Below are 24931 nucleotides of genomic sequence, written 5' to 3' on the forward strand. Positions count from 1 at the left end.
AATGGCGGTACGGGCTCTCCATGCCCGGGCCTGAATTCGCCGCCGCGCTCCCAGCCAGTTCCCCGAACCCTCCGGCCTGGGTGTTTCCCCAGCCCGCATTCTCCCAGCTCCCTGGCCCTGCGGGCTGTTTTCGGGCTGGGTAAAGAGTGAGACCCGTTCAGCTGAACAAAGGAGGTGGCCACCCAGCCGCCACCGCGGCTGGAGCAGAGCCTCGGGAACATTCCCTAAAATGGCTGCCAGCGCGTGGGGGTGAGGGCGGGGGTGGGGTGGGCGCGCCGAGGGCGGGGCCGGCGCAGCTTCCGCCTGGCGGCCCGGCGGACGCAGTGGGGCGCGGGGACCGCCTACTCGCGGCCATGGCTGCCGCGCCGGAACCCGGGGAGCCCGCGAAGGAGAAGGTAACCTGGCGGCGGTCGCGCGCGGCGGGGGAGCGGGGGTTGGGCCGGGGCCTCTCGGAACTTCTGTCTAGCTCACGTGTCCAACTGTTTGTCGCCGTGGGCTGGAAGCTATCACAGCCCTCCGAGTCCTTGTCCTTCCCTCCCCTCGGCATCCGTGTAGGAATCACCCGGACAGAGTGTCCGGAGCTGGGGAGGAGGGGCCCGCATGATTGATGACTTAGCTGCGGGTCGCTGAGACCGCAGACTCAATCCTGTGACCCAATTCTGCAGATAAGGATACTGCGCTGCATTTTGCTAGTGAAGGTTCCGAGGACGGGTCCCTGGTTTTTAATGATGCACGCTACATTTACATAGGGGGATTCAGTAGATGCCAGGAAATAAAAGCTTTGTTATATTCCGATAAATTTTTGCCCAGAGCATATTAGATGAAATGGTGAAGTCCGGTGTGATGGCGCACGTCCCGCAATCCCAGCATTGTAGAAGGCTGAGGCAGGAACATCCCAAATTGGAGAGGCTGGAATGGGAAAAATCAATATATATCCTGTATAGGCGCAAGCTCCCTGTAATGAAAGTTATTATGTACATCTAAAATATACCCATGAGGTTAATTTTTTTTTTAAAGGTGGATTCTGCTTGGCAATTCCCACCTTAAGGGAGAGGTATAGAAATGTATTGGTTAGTCTTTAGGTTTAGTCTCCTGTACCTCAAAAAAAGAAATGAATTTCTTAGAAGCTTTCACTGAGCCTAGACCGAGTAGGAGCGCGCGACACTGCATAACCCACAAAATGCACTTCCATCCTATAAAATGGGCATTTTCATAGTTTTAAAATTCAATCGCAGTAGCCCGTTCCTTCAAGGAACAAAACCCAGTCTTTGATGTAGTGATTAAAACCAAACTCACTCTGATATTAGAGAGGACCTCCAGTGACCCCCAGAGCCAAAGGAGGGGTTTCTTTCATCTCTGGTGCATCTTAGACAGGCTTTATCATTACTGTAGCACACCGGGAAGGTAGTAACTTTATAGTGGTCCTTTTTTCCTGGGCCTCTTATAAAGGAATCCAACTTCTCCATCCTCTCAATGTGAAGCAAGTAACCGATGTTCAGACAACAGTAAATGATAATGCAGCCAATCCTGACTGCAAATACTTGCTCACTTTTTGTTCTCTGGAGATTTCTAACTTTGGCCAGAACATCAGATCATTTTTATTAAACATAAGTAACTTGTTGGCCAGAATTATTCTGTATTAAAGCCATAACAGATGTTGGTGGGTTTTTTCTGGTTTTTTACCCCCATTTACCAACTATTTGTAATATTTTTTTTTTAATGCTGTTGTTTTGAAAGTTGCATATTTCAAGTTATACCACAAACACTAAATCCTAGATCTGGCTGTGTGATCATGGACTTGTAACTGTCCAAAAGGTTTAATCCACCAGAAATAAAAATGAAAAAATAACCTGTTTGTCAATAGCAAACAAAATCTAATGTAGGATGGCTACAAAGCTCAAAACAGCACTACCAGTGGGTGGAGAGTGCTGTTTAATGACCTACAAACAAGTTTCTCATAAACTACTACATATCAGAGATAACAAAACAGAAGCTATTATTTAACAGACTGGAATACTGTCAGTAAAGGAAGCCAGACTTATCTTTAAAAGAGGGCTTGTTAATGATCATTCCAGTAGGAGGGTAGTTTAAACAAGTCCTCAGAGAGAACTAGCCCATAAAAACTGAGGTTGGCATGGTATACTTAATCCCAGCATTCATGAGGCTCAGGCAGGATTTGAGAGCAGCCTGAGTTGCATAGTGAAAACCTTCTCAAACCCTTCTTTTATCTTCCCTCATTCTTGGTCTTTGACAAACTTTGAAGTTGGTACATGAAGGTAAATTCATGTTCAGGCAAATTCTAAATTCACTAATTTAGTCAAAACATAGGCCTTTCAGTAGGTACTAGGGATATAGGCTTAAGCAAAATAAGCAAAATCAGTCCTTAATGACCTTCCTGGGGGAATGGTACAGTAAGAATTCTATTTACTCAGCCAACCTTGCAAAGCTCCAGAGGCAGAAGCATTTTGCTGGGCAGTAACCATCGGATGCAGTCAGTGTGCCTAACTTGTACCCAAGCTGAGGAGAGATGAGGCCTAACACTGGGGCCCCGCAGAGCTGTACTTAAGGAGCACGTGGTGGTCCAAGCAGTCAAAGATACACAGATCTTGGAGGAATGAACATCTAGACACTGCTGGCAGATGGCAGGTTGGTGGTAATAACAGTTAACTTGAGAGAGTGGTTTGGTACAAGTCCAGACCTGCTGACACAGTGGGCATAGATGTGACAAAAGGAATCAAGGGTAATTTTGGGATCTTCCCAGGCAGAAGACTAGTTGAGATACCATTAAAAGGAAAGTTTGGGGGTGAAAATTCTTTTGGAAGTTCAGGGTTCCTAATTAAGTGAACAAGAGTTATTACCAGGCAGATGAAGGTTTGCCACCACTATTAGAGTATTAGGGTTTGAGTTATAAAGTGCCACTTAACGGAAAGCCTTGAGATACCTATTAAGATTACATTTCAGAGAACACAAAGGGCAGCAGCTAGGGGTTGTGGCACATGCCTATAATTGCAGTCCAGGAGGCTGAGGCAGGAGGATTGCCAAAAGTTTGAGGCCAACCAAGGCTACACAGCAAGACCCTATGTCAAAGAGGAGAAAAAAAAACATACACAGGGTCTGCAGAAGACATTAAAAACTGTTAGGAATGGCTGGTGACAGCACCTTACTTAGCTGTTTTAAGCTAACTGAACAGTTCAAAGTATTTGTCAGCCTGACATATGCTGATATGGGTAAGGTGGCTTTTGCAAAGAGGGGTGTCTCCCTGAAGGCAGTGAAGGCAAGAGTGGGGTGGGGGGGCAGCACAGGAAGACAGGGTGGCAGCAATGGGTGGGTGGGACTTCCTAGCCAAGCCCCTGGCTAGGCAGAATTCACTGCACACCTGGGGAGAGCAGCTCTAAAATAACCCAGGGTATTTTGCAGTAATATGAGCATTGATGCAGGTAGTTTTTATGTAGCTCCAATTTGACTTGGAATTCTTGAGCTTTCCATCAAAGTGAGCTGGTAGTTTTCCTCTATTTAAGGGCTAAGTTTGTGACAAGGCTGCAAGCTGGCATGACAAACGAGTGCATATTTTATGAAGAGCACTTCAGAATTTAGCCCATTAGTGAATCACTGTACATGCTGAAAGGTGGTTCACTGATTTCCTTAACTAGAGGTGAACTGTACAACATTGGCTTTAAATTTTTTTTGCATCCTTCCCAAGTAATCTATGCCCCCCTGCAGTGTTTTTCAGTAGGCTTGCAGCCTTTGAGTATAACTTCAGGGATGGGTAATGCCATTTCCATAGTGCAAGTGGCAGGTGTTTGGCACCAGATGTCCATCTTGTTTTCCTAGTGTTCTTTCAGTTCTTTTAATCAAAGTCCAAGTAAGAGTATCTTAAAGAGGCTGTAAAATTACAGGCTCCACCAGATTTCTTAACTAAATGATCCTGATGTATTGCATCAGATGGTTTTGTTTGGGGTGGAACTGCTGAGCTGTATGAGAGGTCTCTCAAGCCAAAGTTGTTACAAATCTGCTTTTAAAAATTACTTCCTCTAATGTAAGGGCTACCTGAAAGTTTCTTAAAACAGATTCCATTATCTACATATCAAGACACTGAGACTTAAAATAGCTTTGTGGAAACTTCCAGGTACCCATGTGCCTGTGTATAGCATATTGTCTGTGCCAAGAACATGAGCAGACTGTAGTAGGCCCTAGAGCAATACATCTATCATGGAAAGGGTGCAAGAACCCAGAAGCCTACGTGGGGCTCTTTGGTGGATGGTGCTTACTGTGCCATGGCCATCTGTTTATCATAGCTATGTAGCTGCATCTAAGACCTGGTAAAACTAGTGCCAAGTATGTTCCCACACTGTGGTATCCAAGTCCTAAGTGGAGGGGATGCTGCTCACTGCCCTGATTGGAGTACAGCCCAGCAAACCCCCCCCCCCCCAGTTATCCGTCTACATTAGAATCCTCCCAGGCTTTTCATGTGGAGATCTGCATTGACTGCAGAGCTTTCAAAAGCCTTCAGTGAGTTAACAGTCCCTGTGTGGGACAGGTGAAAGACAGAAGAAGAAAAAAAAACAATGCAAGTATATGATTTGTACTTTATTATGAACGAAGTCACATTTTGTCTTTGCCAGCAGATGCTAAAGCAAACATGTAGGATGAAATACAATGGAGTTATCTGTATGTCTCAACTCTTACTGTCCTTTGTTCTGTGTGCTTTCCCTCTCGTAGGCCACTGCTTTACCCTACAGACTCATCCAGCTACCTTAACGCTATTTGATGCTTTTTTAAGCCATCATGAAAACTTGGGGCTCCAACCTAAAGCCCTCCACAAGCTAGAAACACAACCCAGGCCCCTATGGGCCTTTTATTAACAGAAATACTGTCCTCAAGCCGGTGTGGAGTCACACAACTGTGATTGCAGCACTCAGGAGGCTGAGGTTGGGCAACTGCTCAGAGTTTAAAGCTGGTGACTGAGATAGTTTCAACACATTCCTGCTAGTTGCAGGCATGTCTGTCAAACTGGCAGGCCTCTGGCTGATCATACTAGGGAAAAGTCAATAAAATACAACTTAAGACAACTCATTTAAGAGGTTGGAAAAACAATCCCTTTTCATTTTAGATTAAGGCCATGGAGATAAAATGAAGTGGCAAGCCAAGTAAAACTTCACTCAGAGGGCTGGGGATTTAGCTCAGCAGCGTAAGTGCCTGCCTTGCAAGCAGTCAGTCTTGAGTTCGATCCCCGGTACAGGTAAAAACAGGGGGGGGAAAAAAAAACTTAGGATTTACATAGCTGTGGGTTCCATAAGCTACCAATCATAAAATGCAACTTCATGAGACAGGCAGGGAAACAGGTTTGAGGCCAGAGAAACACATTATCCATGTTCATGTTAACAAAAGGTTATAACTGCCAACTGATCTGATTAGCACCAAAACCTGAAATAAAGACATGGAGGAAATATTACAAGCAAACATGGTTCAAGTAACTTTTTTCATTTGCTTCCCAGATAACTGAATTTTGTTTCAGCTGAAAGACAAAATTTCCACAGAAATGTACCTAAAAGTTATTTTCAAATCAGCTGATTATGTCCGGATGTAAAATTGTACCACTGCTTAGGGCTTTGTGATCAAATTTTGAAGGCTTGTAATTATATAGGTTCAGTTGGTTATATAACAGTTATCAAAGAGTGTTAACCGGCACATCTGAGTTTATATCTTAAAATACTACACTGTATTCTTTGCTGCACTACCTTGAACTAAAATACTTTGTTCAATCTAGGTTTTTTCTCTTTTAATCTAGCCCTTTAAGCTCCTAGGAATTTTAGATGTTGAAAACATTCCCTGTGCACGGGATTCAGTATTGTATGGTTCATTAGGATCTGTTGTGGCTGGACTTGGATACTTTTTGTTAACTAGTGAGTATGCTTAGGGTTTTTTTTACACAAAATACCCCTTTTATCTATAGAAAACCATTTTTCTAGATGAAGTAACAATCATGTATGTATTTCTTATTCCTTGCTCCTTACAGGCAGAATTAGAAGATCATGTGATGTTGGAGTAGGAGGATTTATCGTGGTGACTTTAGGATGCTGGTATGTTTGCCATAACCCAAGATCACTATAGGTCACAAAGGTCAAAAGCTCATGTATTTTCCCAACAAATCTCACTGGGAGAGCCACCCTCTGAAAATCTTAATGAGTTTTTAATAGAAATCCATCTTACAAAGCAGTGGTGCTGGGATGCCTTTGCCTTTAAATATTATATATTCACATACTATACCAGGAATACTTGAATAAATCAATAAATGATAAGACGAATTCAACTGTTCCATTTTCTTTCTCATCTCATTCTGATTGTTAATGTAAATTATGTAATGAATCTCAAAATATGTAAGTTCCACAACATTTCAAACTAAGCTAAGGTGGCAGAAATTGTCATTTTATATATTATTATTTTGATCATAGGTATTGACTCTAAAACAGCATTCTAGCATTCATCTTCAGATCTTCATCCATAAGCATTTCAAAATTCTGTGATTATAAAGAATAGTATATATTAATAACAATATTGTTTGATAAGGTTCCATTGCAGGTATAATTATGCAAAGGAAAGAATCCAGCAAAGGATCGCCAGGGAAGGAATGAAAAACAAGATTTTATATGAAAGCACCCACCTTGATCCTGAAAGAAAACAAACCAACAGCAGCAGCTGAACAACCTGAACACAGAAAACCGAAAGAGAACTCTTTGAAGTCAGTGCTAGTAATGTTGGGGTCAGTTACAGAGCATTTTATACACGTGACACAGTAGCTCTCAACTGAGTAAATAAAGCACATGGAAGCCAGAGTCTGTCTTTTTCATACTTGTATGAAAACTTGCCAGCTCATTCTGGCCCTTTGCTGTCAGCGCATCAATTCGAGTTGTCTGTCAGGCATGCCTAAAGTATTAGTACAATTTATTGACAATGTCTTTAGAACTGTAAAATCCAAGGAAAAGTTTCTTAAAAGTCTTGCCTTAAAAAACATCACTAAGTTTTCAGTTGCCCTTAATGCTTTTTGAAGTATGTAGAATTTTAGTAAGTGAATTTAAAGTATATACCACATAAAAAGTTTATTACCTTAAAAAGTCAATCTACTACAGTTCTTTAAAAAAATCTTTGAAGAATAAAGGTACCCAACACCAAAATTCTATTAACTCATGCAGGGAAAACCTTCCCTTTGGCATACACCTAAGATTAAAGCAAAGATCACCTGGGTCTAGAGATTCATAGGAAGCCTGGCCAACACTGTTACAGTAGATGCTTAATACAGCAAGGGGTAAGACCAGCGTTCAGCCGCTAGTCTGATCAATTTGGTGTTTCACAGTAAGGTACTTTGTTTTTGTATCCTTTCTCAAAGGAAAGAGGCAGCTTTATCAGTTCAGTTCACGAGAGGGCATTGTATGACTGTCACTGAGGGTCAGGGTACAGAAGCCATATGGTTTACCAAATGCCACAACTAGCTGTGAATGTTGCCAAACATGCTCTAACAAGTTTTATTGATTCATATTTGGCAGCCACCAAAAAGACTTCTTACACTCATTTATTGTAAAGGAAAATGCAATTACAAAATCTGCCAACTCTTACTGGCACAGACCAACATGTAATGCAGTCTTAACATTCAAATTGGTCATGATTAAAAATGTGTTAGTCTTGCCAGGCATATTAGTCTTGTCTATGCCTGCCTGTAATCCCAGCACCTGGAGGCTGAGGCAGTAAGACTGTTCCAAGTTCCCAGACCAGCTAGCTATACTGAGTTTAGGGTCAGCCTACCTGGCAATACCCTGTCTCAACATGGAAGCTCTTAAGATGTAGCTTGAGGGGGAGGTGGGGAGCAATCAATAAATCTTGACATTTTAACAAGCTATATACACAGGACACTTAAAGAAGACTCAAGACATTTATCTGCAACATGTAAAACCACGCAAACTGGAGTAATTTCCAGTGTCTTCTAGCTGTAACATACCATAACTCCACCTTACCCTGAATAAGATAAAAGAGACCTCCCAGGTGGTAAATTTCCAATGCTTTCTTCATTAACAAGGTTAGTTCATTTTCACATCAGAATGACAGAATGACTGCACAACTGAAGGCCTGGACAGAACAAAAGTTACAAATTGAGTTGCATTACTTTAAAAATACCACTGTATACACATCACTATACAGTCCTTCCTCCTGCACATTGTATTCCCAAATGGTCTAGACACCTTGAACTGCTACTCCCATTTCCACCCTGCCACTCAACTGCAATCTTAGCTCTGGGAGACTCTACCAAACCCCCCAGCACAAACATGACCTTTCCATTAGAATCTATGGCTCCATCCAGACGCCTTACTCTACTTGGAATGCCTTTCCTCACCTGTATCTGTGAACTTCCATTTATCTGCTTAACTTCTGTGGACTTCATTCACTTGTCCTTCAGCTTCTCACCCTATCTTGTGCTTTAGCTCTTAACATTAGTTGGCACTTAAATAGTCAACTACTATATGCTACGTGTGTACCAACCCTTTATCCCCACACTGTGCTGGAGGAATTGAACCCAGGCCCTTAGTGCCAGGCCACCACCTCAACTCCACTCCCTTCAGACAGGGCCTCACTTTTCATCATGCTGGACTTAAAAATCCTCCAAGGTAGGGCTGGGGATTTAGCTCAGTGGCATAAATGCCTGCCTTCCAAGTGCTCGGTTGTGAGTTCAATCCCCAGTACTGATTTAACACTAAAATTACTGCTAATAAATAGGATCCAAGGTTGCCCCTCGTCCCATTCATATACTGCAAATCCTATTAGCAAAACATACCTTCCATACTCCTTTGTGAGCCTCCAGCACACTGCTTCCTTCATTGTCCCGTTAATTCCAAATCTCACACTAGGTGATATAGCAGTAGGTACCAGCTAAGTAGCTGACCAAAATAGAATTGTAGTTGTTAGTTTTGAAAACTTCGGGTAGCTTTTCTATAATACCTACTTTTATTAATCTTCCTAGCACTTGACATTTTCCCCTTCCCTCACCCCTCCTTTTACTTGCTTTTCCATCTCAGTAAAGGGACCTCAGGGAATTTAAATTAGCAGCTCTTCTCTAATTTGTGATTTATATTGACTGGGTTTGGCAACACGAGTTCTTGACTCTACTAGAACCGTTATTTGATTTGCAAGCATCTCTTTAGTCTACGTACCTCTAACTCCATCGCTGGTTTCCCTTTGCTTCGATTATATAATGCGAGGAGGTCTATATAATAAATTCAGGATTCCTGTTTATGCACTTTTCAGCAAAGAGGGATCAAACAGGGTTTGAATCCTCCTATTCCTAGATAAAAATCTGACGGGGTCAAGTCACCCCTTTAAAAGTCATGTTAAAATATACACTACCCTTTGGGTAAGCAGATCTTAATGAGCAAAGTACAAAAATTAAAACGATTGCTTTAAGTCTTATTTGTAGCGGTTCTCTAGAATAAAATAAAACTTTGGAAGCATCTTAAAATAGTCCAGTAAATATAATATCAGGTCAATATGCCAATATTACTACCCAAATACTGGTATTTCCATACAGCTTACTTTATACATTAAGAACTTAAAATTATTTTTTAAAAGGGAAACAGCTAGGACAAAAATTTTACTATAAATATATTCTTCAAAGTATTGCACTTATAAAGTTTGTGAGCACTACAAATGTGTTGTGAATGAGTGCTTTTCAACCATTATATTCACTAGAGGATGACATTACTTCCATCTTAAGGCTACCACTAATTACAGTAACACACAACTCTTATTCACTTTAAAGTATAAATCAAGGCAATGAGTGGCACCTCTTCTTGCACCATTTTTCTAGCAATTAATGTCCCATACACTTTAAACCACCCGTCAAAGGGCAAGGCCTTAGTTGGAATTAAAATAATCTCTGTACATATACCTTAAGTTTCCCATAGAAATGGTTCTTCCAGTATACCATGAAGACAAGTGAAAAGTATGCTTTACCACATAAATTCAAAGCTTACTTTTGCAACAAATTTTATTTCTCTAGTTTCATTAGGTTTTTTCTAGTAAACAGAAAAGGTTACGAAACCTTGAGCTGCCTGCTCTTTAGAAACCATGAGGGTTGTTGCCTTCAGAGGCCACAATGTACTAAATTAAATGTTGATACCTACAGGTATTACACCTGCACCCAAGTCCTCTCATTTTTTAATCTAAAAACGTTACTCTGGAATAGGTAGTAGGAAAATTAATTTCCTTTGAGTGATTCAAAGTCAGATTTATACAATTACATGCTCTGGACTGGCATGATCATAGCTTACACCACAAACCTTTCCCATTCCATCAGTCAAATTCCCAACTGACTTCACACTTTTAGCTCATTATCCAAAAGGAGCTTGATCCGTTTTTCAGATATTCTAAAGCAGTTTGTGTATAAATCCAGAAAAGATTTTAGGGAAACAAGGACAGAAAGTTATCCTACTGTTTTACATTATAACTCACAAGTTTTTATCTCAGATCTCATGTAAGGGAGCATAGTGTAAATACTTATACAGTTACGTGGAAGGACATCCAACTGAGAGGACGCCAATACTCGGTGCAGGTATGCAAAGGGAACTTGGAAGACTTGTTTTTCCCAGAGCATTGTCCACCTGGTTACCAATTTTCCCGTCTTTAAAAACAAATTTTATTGACAGTGATCCTAGAACCCTAACATAACAATCGTTAAATATACAATTAATTTGGAATACCTATTAGAATCACTGGAACACATTTAGTTGGGCCCTTTTACTCTTCCACACAGCACATTCACATGGACAGACTAAGGAAAAGGAGATGAAATTTAAATCAGCATGTTTTTTGCTTTATTACTTTTCACAAGAAAAAAAAAAGTACATTGGAACCTTTTGTTCTTGTACTTAACTCTTCCTTAATAGCTGTTTAGTTGCCAATAAACTATAATCACTATTAATTTATCCTATGTTTTTGCAGTATTTATAATAGCACATAAGCTAGTTGTCTACAGGCCTGTCTATTCTTGGCAACTCTAGTATTAGCGTAGCAACGTTCTGAGTGTTTACCAAGTACAACTTACTCTACCTTATCTAATATGGACTGGGCCTATCAAAGGAAACAGCAGGAAAGAATATGCTACAAATAGTTCAATCAGGTACTGTACTGTGTCAGCTCTACAGCTTGCAATCCATGAAGAATTACCACTATTACAAATAATCAAACTGAACACAAGCTTGGCAAGCAGACTGCGTTAATGGTGCAAAGAACTGAATCTTTCTCTATGATGTTGCTAGACTGGCTACTCCAGACTGTCATTATCCTTATCACTTTCAAGTACTATAAAGAACCCAGAGATTCAGTGGTTTCAAAGCACAATCTTGTGCTATCAAGACGCGGGTACATGAGTCTTGGCATAAAAATAGTTTAACAAATTTTCTAGGCTTGTATTTCAAGCAAATCAGATAATTACAAATCAAGTGTCTGTAAGTCTTCTAACCCTAATAGCATAGTACTAAGTGTCTTACATAAAATTTCATCTATCCAGTCACTCTGATAGTGACCTACCCACATAATGGGTCACAATTACAAGTGAATCCACAAAATAGGTATTAATTTTCCTAATTGTTAACTTCATGAATGTAATCCCTCCATCAATGTCCAACCTACTACTTCATATAATATTCAAGGGCAACTAATTATTCAATCCCATGTATTTCTGGTTAACTGGCAAGGATGGAAAAAGCGTTAAGTATGCAATCTTACATTACTTCCCAGTTAAAATCTGAGGTCCGGTTCACCTGCTTTGCAAATTTGGTAAGAATGTAGATGTTAAACCAAAATAAACTAGCATACATGAATACACTAAATTAAGTGCATATTATTTCAAATCAGCACTATAACTCATTTCCAAAAACAAAACTGAGTTAAGGTTAGTAAGACAGGTCTACTTCTACAAGAGTTAACTGGATCAAGTTCATTTGTCTTTCATGTACCTCTAGTGCTAATACTAAGCAAAAAAACAGGATGACTAAAACCTCAAAAGCAACAAACTGGTTAGACATACAATCGTGTTTTAATGAGTACTAGCCATGGCCAAATAATAAAAATCCCAAGCTGGAAAACGTCCAAGGAACAAAAAACTCACCGTATAAAGGGCACTATAACTTGTTTTCAGCAAGTTTAGGCAACTGATACCAAATTTTTATTTACTATCAAATCCAAAGTTTAAATTTTAAGAATTTTAGGGGAACAACTAGGGTCAGATAAAATAGTAGGTATATCATTTGGTACAAGGGGAAAACTCATGTATGGGGCACAAGCTAGGGAATAAACTGTTCTCATGCAAGTCATCCTTTTAAACATTTTAGTTTTGCGCTAGAAATTATGGCAAGTTTATTCTACTCATTCTAATCAGATTCTCAGATCTGAATTAGGTTTTTATATTCATATATACAACATTACCTAAAAAAATTATTAAAATACTGTTTTTTGTGCAGTGGAACACATTACAGACATGGTTCTAAATACAAAGCCAATTTGTTACTATGTTTATAGAAAAAACGACAAGAGCGTAATCTGTTCATGAATATCAAATTTCTAGTTGAAAAACCACTGCAACTATTAGTTTCCTAGAGTGATTCTATGTAAACTAAGGTGGCTTTTTTGTTTGGTTTAAATCAACCTGGTCAAACTGCCTCAAGTTTCATTTCAGAGCTTCATTCTGCTGTCTGGATATTATAAAATAAGCTGATGAATCTTGGAATTAAGCTAAAGGCTAGCGGTTACCCTGTTGGCCACCAGCACTAAAGAAACATGCAGTTGTGATTATTCTTATCTTTGCCTTCTTTCCTATCCAGCTGTTTGTACTAGAGGTGAGCATCCTACTTTCGTGCTATACCACAGCCACACCCAGTCACCTACGTCACCTACCTCATGTTTGGTTTAGTGTGAAACCACTTTGACCCCAAAGCAATTGTTCTCTAGGATTCATTCTGAACTAAATGTGCTTCAGAATGTTTGCCATGGGGATGAAAGGTGACAGGGACAGTAAGAAACCAAGAGTCCCCATAAACATTCTGCCTAAACTTGGCTTTTCTGGAATTTACCTTTGCTATTTAGCTTTGGGGGGGGGGGTGTTGGGGATTAACAGGTTCTTGCTATTGTAGTTCACGTTTGCCTTGAACTCACTATGTAGCCCAGGCTGTCTTCCAACTTGTGAGCTTCTTGTACCACATCCAGCCCATTTTCTGAATTTAAGTACTTCCTAAGGTTATTTCTTTCACAAATGTAGCATTCACCATGAGATTGCTTGTAACTGTAAATGTCCAGGCAGCACTTATCTATTGCATCAACCCATGTCCAAATTCTTGGGTGATCTAGGCATACTGACCTAACTAATAGTATTTGACCATTATTTTATTGTTGTAACTGTGGGTATGAATTTAAGCAAATGAGCTGAAGGTGTACCCAAGGTTTTTATAAGGCACAAATGGAAACTGTATAATATCTTAAGTGCTAATTAAGATGGGCAGTTATATGCAATCCTAATGTATTTTAAGAAATTCATGCCAGTGTTTGTCTATCAACTGCTAAAGACAAAAACCTATGGATGCTACCCTGTACTATTAAGAATTTCTATGGTAATCAGCCTTTGTTTCAATGTCAACTAGATCTACATCTTCACATCTACAAGTCAACTCCAGCTTGTAAGCAATTTAAAATTCCGATTTTCAAGGGCTAAGACAAAATTCTGAACCATAACAAATACTACAAACCTGAACTTACCAGAAGCAACCTGAAAACTGAAAACAACAAAATACTAGACTGAAGTCAAATTTTAGTTCTACAGTTTGACTCCTGATTCCTCACTGCGTAGTGAGGATCCTTCAGAAGATTAAGTGTTCTGTGCAAACCCAATATAATTACAATAGGGGATCTAATGTTATCACATAGCTACAGTTAAGTTAGCAGTGTTGTGTAGTAGTGAAATCAATGACTGGCTTGTATGATGGCTTCTAAAAGCATCTGCTCCCAGAGTTTCATGTATCATATACATGTATATAAAATTATCAGTTGAGGACAGCTGTCAGCATTTTGTAAAGATGAGACAGTGAGCGTTAACTTCTCCCAGCCAGTATACCTTTTCCCCTCAATTAAACGTTAAAAGCCGTCTGGGGGGGGAGGGGAAGGGAAGAATTCAAGTTGTTAATAAAATAAAATCTGTCAGTACACATTTAAGTTTTTAAAACCTAAATGTTCTCTAAGTACAGAGTAAAAGAATAAGCTGTCCAGAAAGCACACACTTAAAATTTCTCCTCTTGGGAGTTGTATAAAGGGATTTTGAACCTTGATGGCGAGAATCCCAAACAAGAGTAAAATGAATTCTTTTTATTGCAAACAAACGTCTAAATTAATTTCTCCACCCACTTTCTTTAGAAAGAAAAAGGAAATCAGCAGGCTAAGGAGATACCCATTCAAGAACTGACATGATTAAAAATTAAGATATAAATGGGTGACTCACAATTTCATTAGCTTACAAAGATGGTGGAGTTAACTACTACAAGCACACTAGTTATACAGTATTTTGTGGGAGAAGGGCATACAGACATAGCTAACTTCATATAGATCCCATTAGACAACTGGATTTACAACAAGTTTTTTTAATAAGAAATGGGCAAAGCCAGCTTTCTTTCAGAATCAAAATGCAGAACAAATGGAAAAATTATGGTATTTAACCTTCACAAGTTTGAGCCTCCACAAATAAATGCAACCAAGTTTTACATTTTTATCAGCCCTTCTACATACACTCCATCTTCTCCATTTCGGTTCCAAGTTTTCTCTTCATTATCAATTATGCCAATTCCGCTTTTATTGAGACAGAAAGAGCCTTTCCCAGATTTTGTAAGAGATTACTACTTAGCTTATACCCCCTCCACTACCCAAAAAACTACAGAGAGGATGGAGTGTAATATGAGCAGTACAGAGTCTTATGCAATTCATGAGGACCACTTAGTCCTTCCATGAATCTGGTTGCTAACATTTCTATTATATTGTGACAATGACTCCCGACTGTTATTCTCTGTGAGAAATGGGGGGAGTAAATTCTTAATAAAAGACACCAGGTACAAAGCAACATTTTACTTTCTTTGTGATAAAAAAAAAAGTCACATTTTACAGATAAAATGTAGAACCCTGAAATACTGACACATTCTCTTATCGTGCACAATGCTGAGGTTCTCTTACGATTCACTTTAAAACTGCAATTAAAAATGTACAAAAAAGAAAAGAAAAAAAAAAAAATCAACCCACAAAGCTTCTAAAAAAGGAACCCGCAGGCACTTCCTCTTGTGGAATGTTTAAAAAGTTAGCCTACTAAAGAAAACAGTCGACTTCTTGTGAAGGTTTTGGAGAAATATGTATCAGTTCGTTTTATTTGGGTATTCAATAATATCCTTGGTGATAATGCTGACTCCATGGCTTCTGACCCCAGAATTGCTGTAAGAGAAAATTTTTTTTTTAAAGAAAAAAACATCAATAAGCCACTCGAATTGTTTTTAGGAAATGACAATGAATCTAATTCACAGTAACTGCTGGAAATAAATTTATACTTGTCATACCTGATTTCTATTAAACCAGATTGTTTTAATAGCCCATTATTTATCAGTACACATTACAAAAGGAAATGTAACTTGGTTAGTTTACACAATTAAAGCTAGCAGTAAAAAGAAAATATATTACACATTACTTTATTATGAAAATATTAAGTTAGAACAACCTCCAATCTATTTATATAGCTACAGATATAACACAATCCACACCTTGTGCTCTTAACATTTATACACTTCAGTCCCTGAACAAGATCTTTTTCAAGACTTGCTCTTGTAGAAACTGAATATAATTAATGTACACAATCACGTAAAATTACTTACACCCTGCTGCCACTGGTTGTAGCCCTGAGATTGATTTTTGTAGCCACGATTGTTTCCTCGTCCTCTGAAGTTCTAAGAAAACAAAGAAGACTTTTAGGAACTCTGAACCCCAAAGTTTATCATGCTTTTAAAGGTATGGTGGAAGAGGGGCAAAAATAGACATGTATTAGATACTGCAGTATAGGGTGGAGGAGAAACCCTGGGCTTTCTGCTAGTGTCTCAATCATCTCAGTCTTACATTAGCAATTGCACCTTAATGGTTGCTAGTTAGAACACCTGAAAGGGGGATTCATTTTGCCATTACTAGGTTTAATTTTTCTGTCAATGCATACACTAATTCACCAAGAATCTTCAACATTAGCCTACCATCACCTTCCAGACCAAAATTCTATGGATCATCAATCCCGCCACATATCATCACCTGGTTATAGTTTCCTCTGTTGGGCATTCCACCTCTATTGTAGTTCCCTCTGTTCGAATAGCCACCTCGGCCAGGAAAAACTGGGCCACGTGGGTATGGGTAACCAATTCCACCACTTCCACCGCCACCACCACCTCTCTGAGGCATATTGCCCCTCCTATTATATCCACCACGATTCCCAGGAGCTGAAAAACAAGGAATATTTAGACTTTATTGCACCAACTTATACATTATTTGTAGTTCTTTCCAGGCCACGGCATTGTTTTTATTGGAAAATGATGAACAAAATAATGTTTAACTTTAACCACTAACATGGACCCAGGTTATGTTTATAATCCAATTATAGTAAGATTTTAAAACTTGCCTCCCCCTCTGAAGTTTCCACCACGCATATTGAATCCTCCACGCCCTCTATGGCCACCTCCTCTGTTAAATTGGTTTTTGCCACTCTTGTTTTTATTGCTCTTCTTTGAGCCAGTGTTCTGCTTCTTTTCTGGTGGAAGTGCCTTTTTGCTTTCTTCCTTATATTGCTCCAAAAGTTTTTGGGCTTCTTCCTTCTGAAGTTCAACATAGGTAATTTCATCAAAGCATTCAGCCACCTCTGGCAGAGTAAAGTTTCCTGCAGGGAATAAAGTCAAACTAAACTTCAGAACTTTTAAATATCCACAACTCAATAACTCCCAATTTCTGAAACTGGCTCTAGTTCTTTCAAATAGATTATTGTAACTATAAAAGCCTTTAGTGACATTTTCTTAAAAGACAGAACCAAACATACTCATTCACAAGTACTGTAAGTTAATGTAACTCCCCCAAAAAGTCTTGCTAGTGAACCTGTTAATTTTTTAAGATATAAATTGCAGGAAGAAACTTAAGACAATGAAAATAAATTTCATGCCTTTCATTTTGAGGACTGCATGTTCCGGCAGGTCTTTTCCCTCTACTTCTGCTTTCTTCTGTGTCCTTTGTTTATAGTCTTCATCTTTTGGGCAAACTACAACAGCTTTTCGCTGGAAGCCTGCAAACAGGCACATTTTTCTTCTCTGGGCAGCAGCAGACACATTTGTCTTGGGAAAAAATTTGAAGTTTGTAATTGCAAACATCAATTCTATACTAAATTTCATTCACATTTTTCTACTTCAAAGCTGCAGCTTACCTGATCCAGAATGAAATTCCGTTTTTTACGGGCAGCAATCTCGATAAACTTTCCCAGACACTGTGGGGCTCGCTGCAACAGCGTGTTCAGCTTTCCAGTATCTGCCATTTGCTTCTTAAAACCTGCCACCTGTTTTTAAAAGTTTAAATACTTAAAACTTTCAAAGTCTTAAGTTACATTCCATTTAATACTTGCTTATACCTTCCCGTCTTAATACTTGCTTATACCTTCCGAGACGGGAGGTGACATTTTATTTTCCATTACCACTACAAAAAAAAAGTATCTCTAGACAAGTGTTTGGCACAAACCTCTAATACCCAGCACTCAAGGCTGAAACAGGACAATCTCTGCCAGTCTAAGCCAGCCAGGATGTCACAGTGAAACTCATCTCAATAAAAGTACTCTTTCTCACATTAACAATATGCCATTCAAAAACTGTTCAATTTTTTTTTTCTTTTTCCGACTGCCTGCTTGCAAGGCAGGCGCTTATGCCACTCAGCTAAATCCCCAGCCCCTAAACTGTTCAATTCTTAACTCATGGATTCTATTTCCAGAAAGCTGTTTATCTTAAGAGGTTACTTTAACAAATTTACAGTACTTTTGCCCTTATTCCAATTTTTGCCCTTATTCCAACGTCCGAGATATCAAAACAGATATAGATGACAGATAAAGAGATTTTAAAATACTTTGTCATCTTTGGCCTTGCTGGGGACTGAACCGAAGAGGCCTCAAACCTGCTAGCCAGTCCCCTTGATGGTCTACATTCTCCCCTTCTGGTCTATGTCCAATCACATTTTACTTACCATCATTTTATCCATAATAGTATTGGTTCCAAGAATGTTGTATTTACCAGGATTTTCAGCTGCATGTTTAGTAACCCAAGTAGTTTTTCCAGCTCCTGGCAAGCCAATCATCATCACAACCTGAAGTAGGAAAGAAACATTTAACAATTTAGAAACCACATAATATTCTTTAGACATTTTTAACCTTAATAAGAAGCTAATTTAAAAATCCAAATCATCAGATCACATATGACTGGAATTTGTAGGAAGCCTAACACATCACAAGGGGAGAAATAACAAGAAAAGGCATTGCTTGAAAGCAACAAGATAAATACTAATCATTTAGCAGTTTTAAATAATCATTTCTGCCAAAAGCAATATTCAAGTGCTTCAAACTTTTCAAAAAAAAAGTTACTTACTTCACAGTCTTTCTTTTCCTCAGGGCCCTTTGGTCCTCTTACTCGATCCTCTAAGGGGACATTCTGAATGAAAGTATAATCTTCAGGTATTGGAAAATATGGCTTTTCCTTTTGACCAAAGTTAAATTCAACTGCACAGTTGTGACAGAGAACATGTGGGAAGAGTGGCCGCCCAGCAAGAACCTCCTTACTAATTTTGAAGGCGACACCAAGATCTTGTCCATTCTTAGCATAGGACAGTTCTACTTCATCACTTTCAAAGTTCTATTAAACAAAGGAAAAACAAAACATAAAAATGTACAGTAAGCATATCTTGTAGTACACATCTGTTAGCTTTTTAATGGTGGTGACACAATGAAAGACATGTATCCAGAATCCAAATAAAGGAATACTTCAACTTTATGTTCAACAGATTTTAGTCAAAATGCATCATATTTCTTCCTCAAAAATATCCTGTTATGCTCCCAGTTCACCTAACAGTCTTAAACCTAGAGCCAGGGTCTGTATCTAAACTAATCATGCTTTAAAACATTCCTCAATGTAGCTAATAACTTGTCATTTATACAGATTCTTAGGCATAACTTACTGCAAAACAAGTAATCACATCATTTTCATCAAACTTTTCACCGTAATCTTCTGTCTCACAATTACATGTTTTTATTCCTTTTAGAGAATATCCATAAGAAAATTCTTCTTCACCTAAAAAAAAAAAACTTTTATTAAGTCTGTTTAAGCACTCAAAGACTGTTCTATTTGACAGTTACTATTTCAAATACAGGATATCAAGAAACAGATACTCGAGAAACAACTGAGTATATAACCTAATCATCTTTGACTTATTATCCCTGTATCAGATGTAGAATTGATGAAAGCTTTGTGGGCTACACACACAAAAGCCAGCTTATTTGGGCAAACTACATGTCACTGGGAAGACTATTTCAACCATTTGTAACTTTGGAAACCAGGAAGGGATGGAAACTAAAATATAGCATGTGCCTGCAATACAGCTATTATTCATCTGCAGAACATTGAAATAGCTTAAAAACTGGTTAAGACTTAAAATGCTGTCTGTAATGTTATGAACCCGCAGAAGTCAAATGGAAATTTTACCAAGCAACATTCCACTTGTGGTTAGTGACCAACCAATCCGAACTTCATGTATGTCAATATCTTTTGTATATAAATGCCTTACTGGAATCTTCTCTGTAACCTGAAAATCAAATCATTCAACAATCAAACCTCAATCCAAGGAATGTAAGGCTTTCAACTCTGGCTTATTTTATTGGACCTTGTCCTAATCCTTTGCTGCTATTAATATAAGGACTCCACCTCCTTATCCTTCCAAGTCCTACTGCCATCACTTATTACAAGACCATCCAACTGACATAAGCATTGAGAACTCAAATTTGAAGGTTTAAGACTTGGAATATGAGAGACATTCTCACCATAAGGTATACATATTTTTCTCTTTAACAAAACCAAACTTAGGAGCTTTTCTTTAAAAAAAAAAAAAAAAAAAAAAGGGCGGGGGATATAGCTCAGCAGGGTAAGCACCTGCCTGACAAATGCAAGATCCAGATTCGATCCCCTATGCAAAACAAAACCAAACTTGGCTTTCCCTAGCAAAAGTACCCAAAATATAAAACCAGCTGGCTCTATAGGGCAAATTCTAATTTTACAAACTTCATTGTTTAAAAAAAAAAGTTAAAGTCTCTCTGAAACTTCAAATGAAAATTCAAAAGGATCTGGGGGAGTGTTCACAAAACTGCATTTACCTTCATCTCAAAACAGACTTTGCCTTTTGACACACCGTAAGAGGCCCTTCCTCCAGCCCAAAGAAAAGCAAAGCTCTCCATAGTAAGGGAAGAAGCACTGAGGCGATCTCTTGATATTTTAAAATGTAGATCACAATTATCTGTAACCAAATACCACATTATTCTTTTGACATCCAATGTATTATGGTACATAGACAAAACTTGGTTACTAAATTTTCACATGTATTTTTAATGATGCACAGAACTGTGTTTTACAGTCATGCTTTTCCAAGTTTTACATTTAAAATTCCCACATCCCACCAAGCCACTTCTTGGTCAATTATGAAGAGTAAACTGCCTATTAAATTAACACTTAAGAGTATGTTTCTTAAGTAAAATAATCAAGACAACGTGACATTAATACATACCTGCTCTGCTCTTTACCTTGGTTTAGAGACAAGCAGTAGAGGATAGCAGGAAATCAAAGTGAAGCATGCCAGAACCAGGTAGAATTTACCAGTGCCACAATTAAGACTGAAGTGAGGCCATGACCAAATCATTTTAAAATAGGAGCATGAGCTGTTGTGTATCTTGCACTCTGTAACTTAATACAGGAGTTCCAGATCCTCAATTCTTTTCTAAAACTAGTGAATACAACAGTCTCAACCTACAAACCTAGTGCTCTAGTGCTGTTAGTATTACTGGCACTTTAGGTTCCCCCCTTCTCCAAGCTTGGCAGTTATATCAGCTAGGGATTAACTACTTCCTGGATTATCCAAATCCAAAGCATTTTTAGCTACCTTTGGGTCACTAGCTGATTAACATGCACCTTCTCGGAGTTCTTTTCACTTGGGAAACAGCTAAACTCTAAATCAAGTTAGAATGTTTACTTTCTATTAGTGAGAATCAAATATACAACTTAAAATTCTCTATTAAGCTTTGCTACAAGTTCTTGATCACTGACAGAATTTTCAATTTGTTTAAACCCAATGGTACATTACAGACTGATATTCCTAGCTGAGTTGCACTAAAAACTGATTTAACAGTGGCAATATTATTAACCGAGTCGCTACCTGACCATGCTGCCAATTCCTAGCAGTTTTATACTTTAACTGGATCTGACCTAAAGCTCCTGAGCTACTTTTCCATGTTTTACAAAAGATTCAACCACCAACTACCTAAGCGTTTACACTTCCACACCTATAAACATAAACAGAAGCAACGTGTACAATTAAATGTAAAATGCTAAGCTTCGGCTCCTTGTGTCTAAGGAAACAGGTGACACCTCTTATTTTTCAAGCATTTATTTCTACACTGCTCTACTCACTACACTGCAAAGTTTGCATTCCGTTCAAATACTAAACCAATGTAACTTTATGGTTAAAAAACACAAATCTGACAGCCAAGGCCCATTAGAAGGTTTGCAATACTTCCTCATAATTGCAACCCAACTGGGTAAAGTAGCAGTATTTACAGCGCTGCCATTGATACCATTCGCTGCTGAAGAAAGCTAGTGGCCCAGTGATAGCCCACTGCTGCTGCCCCAGGTCTTTGGAAGAAATCAACTTATGTTAAAGCAGCAGCTACTGAACTGGAATTGAGAACAAAAGAGCAGTTATTGAAAAAATATTATTACAATCTTTTAGAATAGGGAATATACTTGTGTGCTAATGGGAGAAATTATTAAATATTTAATCCAAACAGCTCACTTAATACTTAATTCCACAAAAAACGTAACTACTACAGAAGCCTTATTGTAACAAGATAGGTACTTTTACAAGTTTCTGTTAGTCAAAACACTAGCATTAATCTTACATCCCTAAAAAGAATTCTCAAGTCATAAAAATATTCAATGCCAAAGCCTGAGATTATTAATACAAAACTGAAACCATACCAAAATTAAACTATTACTACAATCTGAACATACGTCATTTTCCTGCCTTAAACTTTAACCTACATTTTCCCCCATTAGTCAATATACTGTTTTCTAGCAATCTGGAACCAAAAAAAAAAAAAAAAACCACTGCATTTGTTAGGAAGGGAAGAATCGGCTTCACTTACAAGTATCAAGACAAACGACTGTGTCATCGAAGTGCTCATCTTCTTCTTCAACAGGTGGTTGAGGAGATTTGGCTCTGAAAGACAGAAGTGTCTCCTGATACCAGCTCGGCCGCCGACCCATCAGGAATGGGTGACAAGCGCGACTAGTTTAGCATCCTGTACCTGCTGTACTTGTTTTCCTCGATGTACTCAAAATATCCTCGGCCATGATCTTCTCGAGGTCTTTTAACCCCTCTCTTTTTATCTCCGCCTTTCTGCTCTGTTTTGCCATCTCCTATAACACACAATACCCCCTTTAAGAAGCCAAGCCGCAAACCAACCACACAAATACCAGAAATCGGAAAGACAAAAGACAAAAAAAAAAAAAATCCAAAAAGCACCTTTTCTATCTCCAAGCGGAAAAAACCTTCTATATATTGCTAAATCTTTTTGTATTAACCTTTTTATATAAGAACGAGACGCGATTTCAAAGAACAATCAGCTCAGGCCAAGACAGGAGCTGGTGACGCAGTCTAAAGACACCGCTCATTCCGCCCGGCCACTCGATGATTCCAGAAAGCCCAAGAAAAAGAGCGCGGCCGGGCCGCGGCCCACGTGCACGCCAACCCGCGCGCAGCAGGGGGAGGGGCCGCCTCCCCCTCCCCCTCCCCCGCTCGCGCTCCCCGCCGCCGCATTGTACTGATCTTCCGCCCCTCTCCGCGCCCAGCTCCTCCCGCCGGATGTGACGTCACGCCGAGCCCCTGCGCTCCTTGCACAATACCGCGGCGAGGAGCCGCCGAAGCGCGCCCGCTCCGGGACCTCTCCCCTCCCCCCTGCGAGACATGTGCCCGCACCGCGCGCACGCAGCGCGGCGGCGCCACCGCGGCCGGCTGGGCTCCCGCCCTTCCTCCCCCCGCCCCCCGCGGCAGCTGTAGTTCCCCCCCCCCAGCGACGGAGCCACATAATGGAGGCGCAGCACCGCCGTCACGCCGAGCGCTGGCCGCGCGGCTAATCCGGGATTCCCCGCGCCCCTCCCCCGCCGCCCTCCCCCCACGGGGCTCCGGCAGGCCTGGGGCATGGTCCCCACCCGGGCGGGCCTCCCGCCGCGCGCAGCCTACAACGCAGCACTCACCCGCCGCCGGAGCCCCGGGGCGACCGCCGCCTCCGCCGCCTTCCGCCTTCTTCTTACCTCCCGTCTGTTGCTGGCCCTGCCTCGCCCCGGGCGGAGCCACGGTCACCGCGAAGAGCGAGGTGGGGCCGCCGCTCTTCCCCGCGGCCTCCTTGGCGGCCCCGCGCTGCTGGGGGGGCTGGGGCTGCGGCGTCGCCGGCGGTTGAGCCTGCTGCTCCCCGTGCCCGTTCTCGTCGCCCGCTCCCTCCTCCTCCTCGGCGAGCTCGTCCTCCCCTTCTTGGAAGCCCTGATCGTCGCCGTTCTCGTCTTCCGACGCGGCCTCCTCCTCTTCCATCGGGCCCGCGTCGGCCGCCCCCGCGGCCCCGTTCTCTTCCCCTAGCTCCATCTGGTCGCCATCCAGCGCGGCGATGCCTTCCTCCTCCTCTTCCTCCTCCTCGTCGCCGCCGGCCGCGGCCTCCTGCTCGAGGCCTGCGCCTGAGCGCCCGGCCGAATCCCCGCCCAGGTCGAGGCTGCCGTTCCCGGGCTCCATGGCGGGGCGGCCCCCGGCCTCTTCGTCGTCCAGCGCGGCCTGGAGCCGATCCATGAGTTCGGCCTTGAGGCCTTTATCGGACAGGCGTCGCTTCTTGAGCTCCTCTTTCAGCTCCGACACCTTCAGCTTTTTTACATTAACAGGCGAGGAACTCATGGTGAGGGCCCCGATTCACCGCTGGGTGCTGGCTCAACCTCGGCTCCCCTCCGTCGGCCACTGGTGGCGGCTGCTCGTCGACCCGGGCGGCAGCTGCGGCTGGAGATAGGTGCGTGCTGCAGAGCGGACCCGCCTGGTGTCGAACGGCGCCAATTCCTTTCACCGAGTTCGCGAGGGAGACGCGGAGACTCGCTTGCCGCGAGCGAGCACGCAACGTCCTCTCGCAGGGGCGGTACCGCGCACGTAATATAGTCGCCCCGCCCACTGCGTGACGCCACGCTGCGCAGGAGGGAAGCCGGCGCGCGCCCGCGCTCGTCCCGCCCCTTCCCGGACTCGCCTCCCTGCCCCCACGCGAGCAGGGCGCGCTGGGCGCTTCCAATTGGGACCCAGCAAATGGAGGAAAAGGAAATGGCCTTTCGGTTAAACCGACCCGCTGCTAAAGCTATTGACCTTTCTGGTCCTTGGGCGGCCGTGCATTTTTGCCTTTGTGTTTTCCCAGCCGGCAGGCTCCTTTTCACCAAACGCTTTCAGTCCTCAGCTTGGCATTTTCGGCTCGAATCCTCCGCCTTTTCTTCCATCTTAGATTTGCTTTCTGCTGCGTTTCTCCAGCCAG

The 24931-nt window shown here is 41.1% G+C and overlaps 2 protein-coding genes across 6 annotated transcripts; one reads left to right on the forward strand and one right to left on the reverse strand.

Annotated features, from left to right (window-relative positions):
• Positions 1–6831, forward strand: LOC100725137 (cytochrome c oxidase assembly protein COX20, mitochondrial). Its single transcript, XM_003474257.5, has 4 exons — positions 1–395; positions 5789–5903; positions 6017–6080; positions 6568–6831. The coding sequence occupies exons 1-4, from the start codon at positions 354–356 to the stop codon at positions 6698–6700; spliced, it is 354 nt and encodes a 117-aa protein (XP_003474305.1). The 5' UTR covers positions 1–353; the 3' UTR covers positions 6701–6831.
• Positions 4573–24551, reverse strand: Hnrnpu (heterogeneous nuclear ribonucleoprotein U). 5 transcript variants are annotated; one of them, XR_010043324.1, is made up of 16 exons: positions 23637–24551; positions 22688–22799; positions 22526–22599; positions 20486–20625; positions 19821–19920; positions 19297–19409; positions 18711–18974; positions 18313–18432; positions 17510–17638; positions 17252–17420; positions 16721–16975; positions 16357–16541; positions 15936–16007; positions 10743–10813; positions 8822–8924; positions 4573–8118 (listed from the first exon to the last, which is right to left on the reverse strand). XR_010043324.1 is itself a non-coding variant. In XM_003474261.5 (14 exons), exons 1-14 carry the CDS (start codon positions 24316–24318, stop codon positions 15448–15450), a joined length of 2469 nt encoding a protein of 822 aa, XP_003474309.1. In that variant the 5' UTR covers positions 24319–24549; the 3' UTR covers positions 14380–15447. The 5 variants fall into 5 exon arrangements, 2 of the variants coding, with proteins under 2 accessions (XP_003474309.1, XP_003474308.1); XR_010043325.1 differs by having other exon boundaries at positions 9198–10813; XR_010043323.1 differs by having other exon boundaries at positions 8822–10813.
• Positions 24552–24931: the final 380 nt, after the last annotated feature.

This window comes from Cavia porcellus, unplaced genomic scaffold (assembly GCF_034190915.1).
Source record: "Cavia porcellus strain 051 isolate PalLab524CR breed Dunkin Hartley unplaced genomic scaffold, mCavPor4.1 scaffold_26, whole genome shotgun sequence".
Taxonomy (NCBI): Eukaryota; Metazoa; Chordata; class Mammalia; order Rodentia; family Caviidae; genus Cavia; species Cavia porcellus.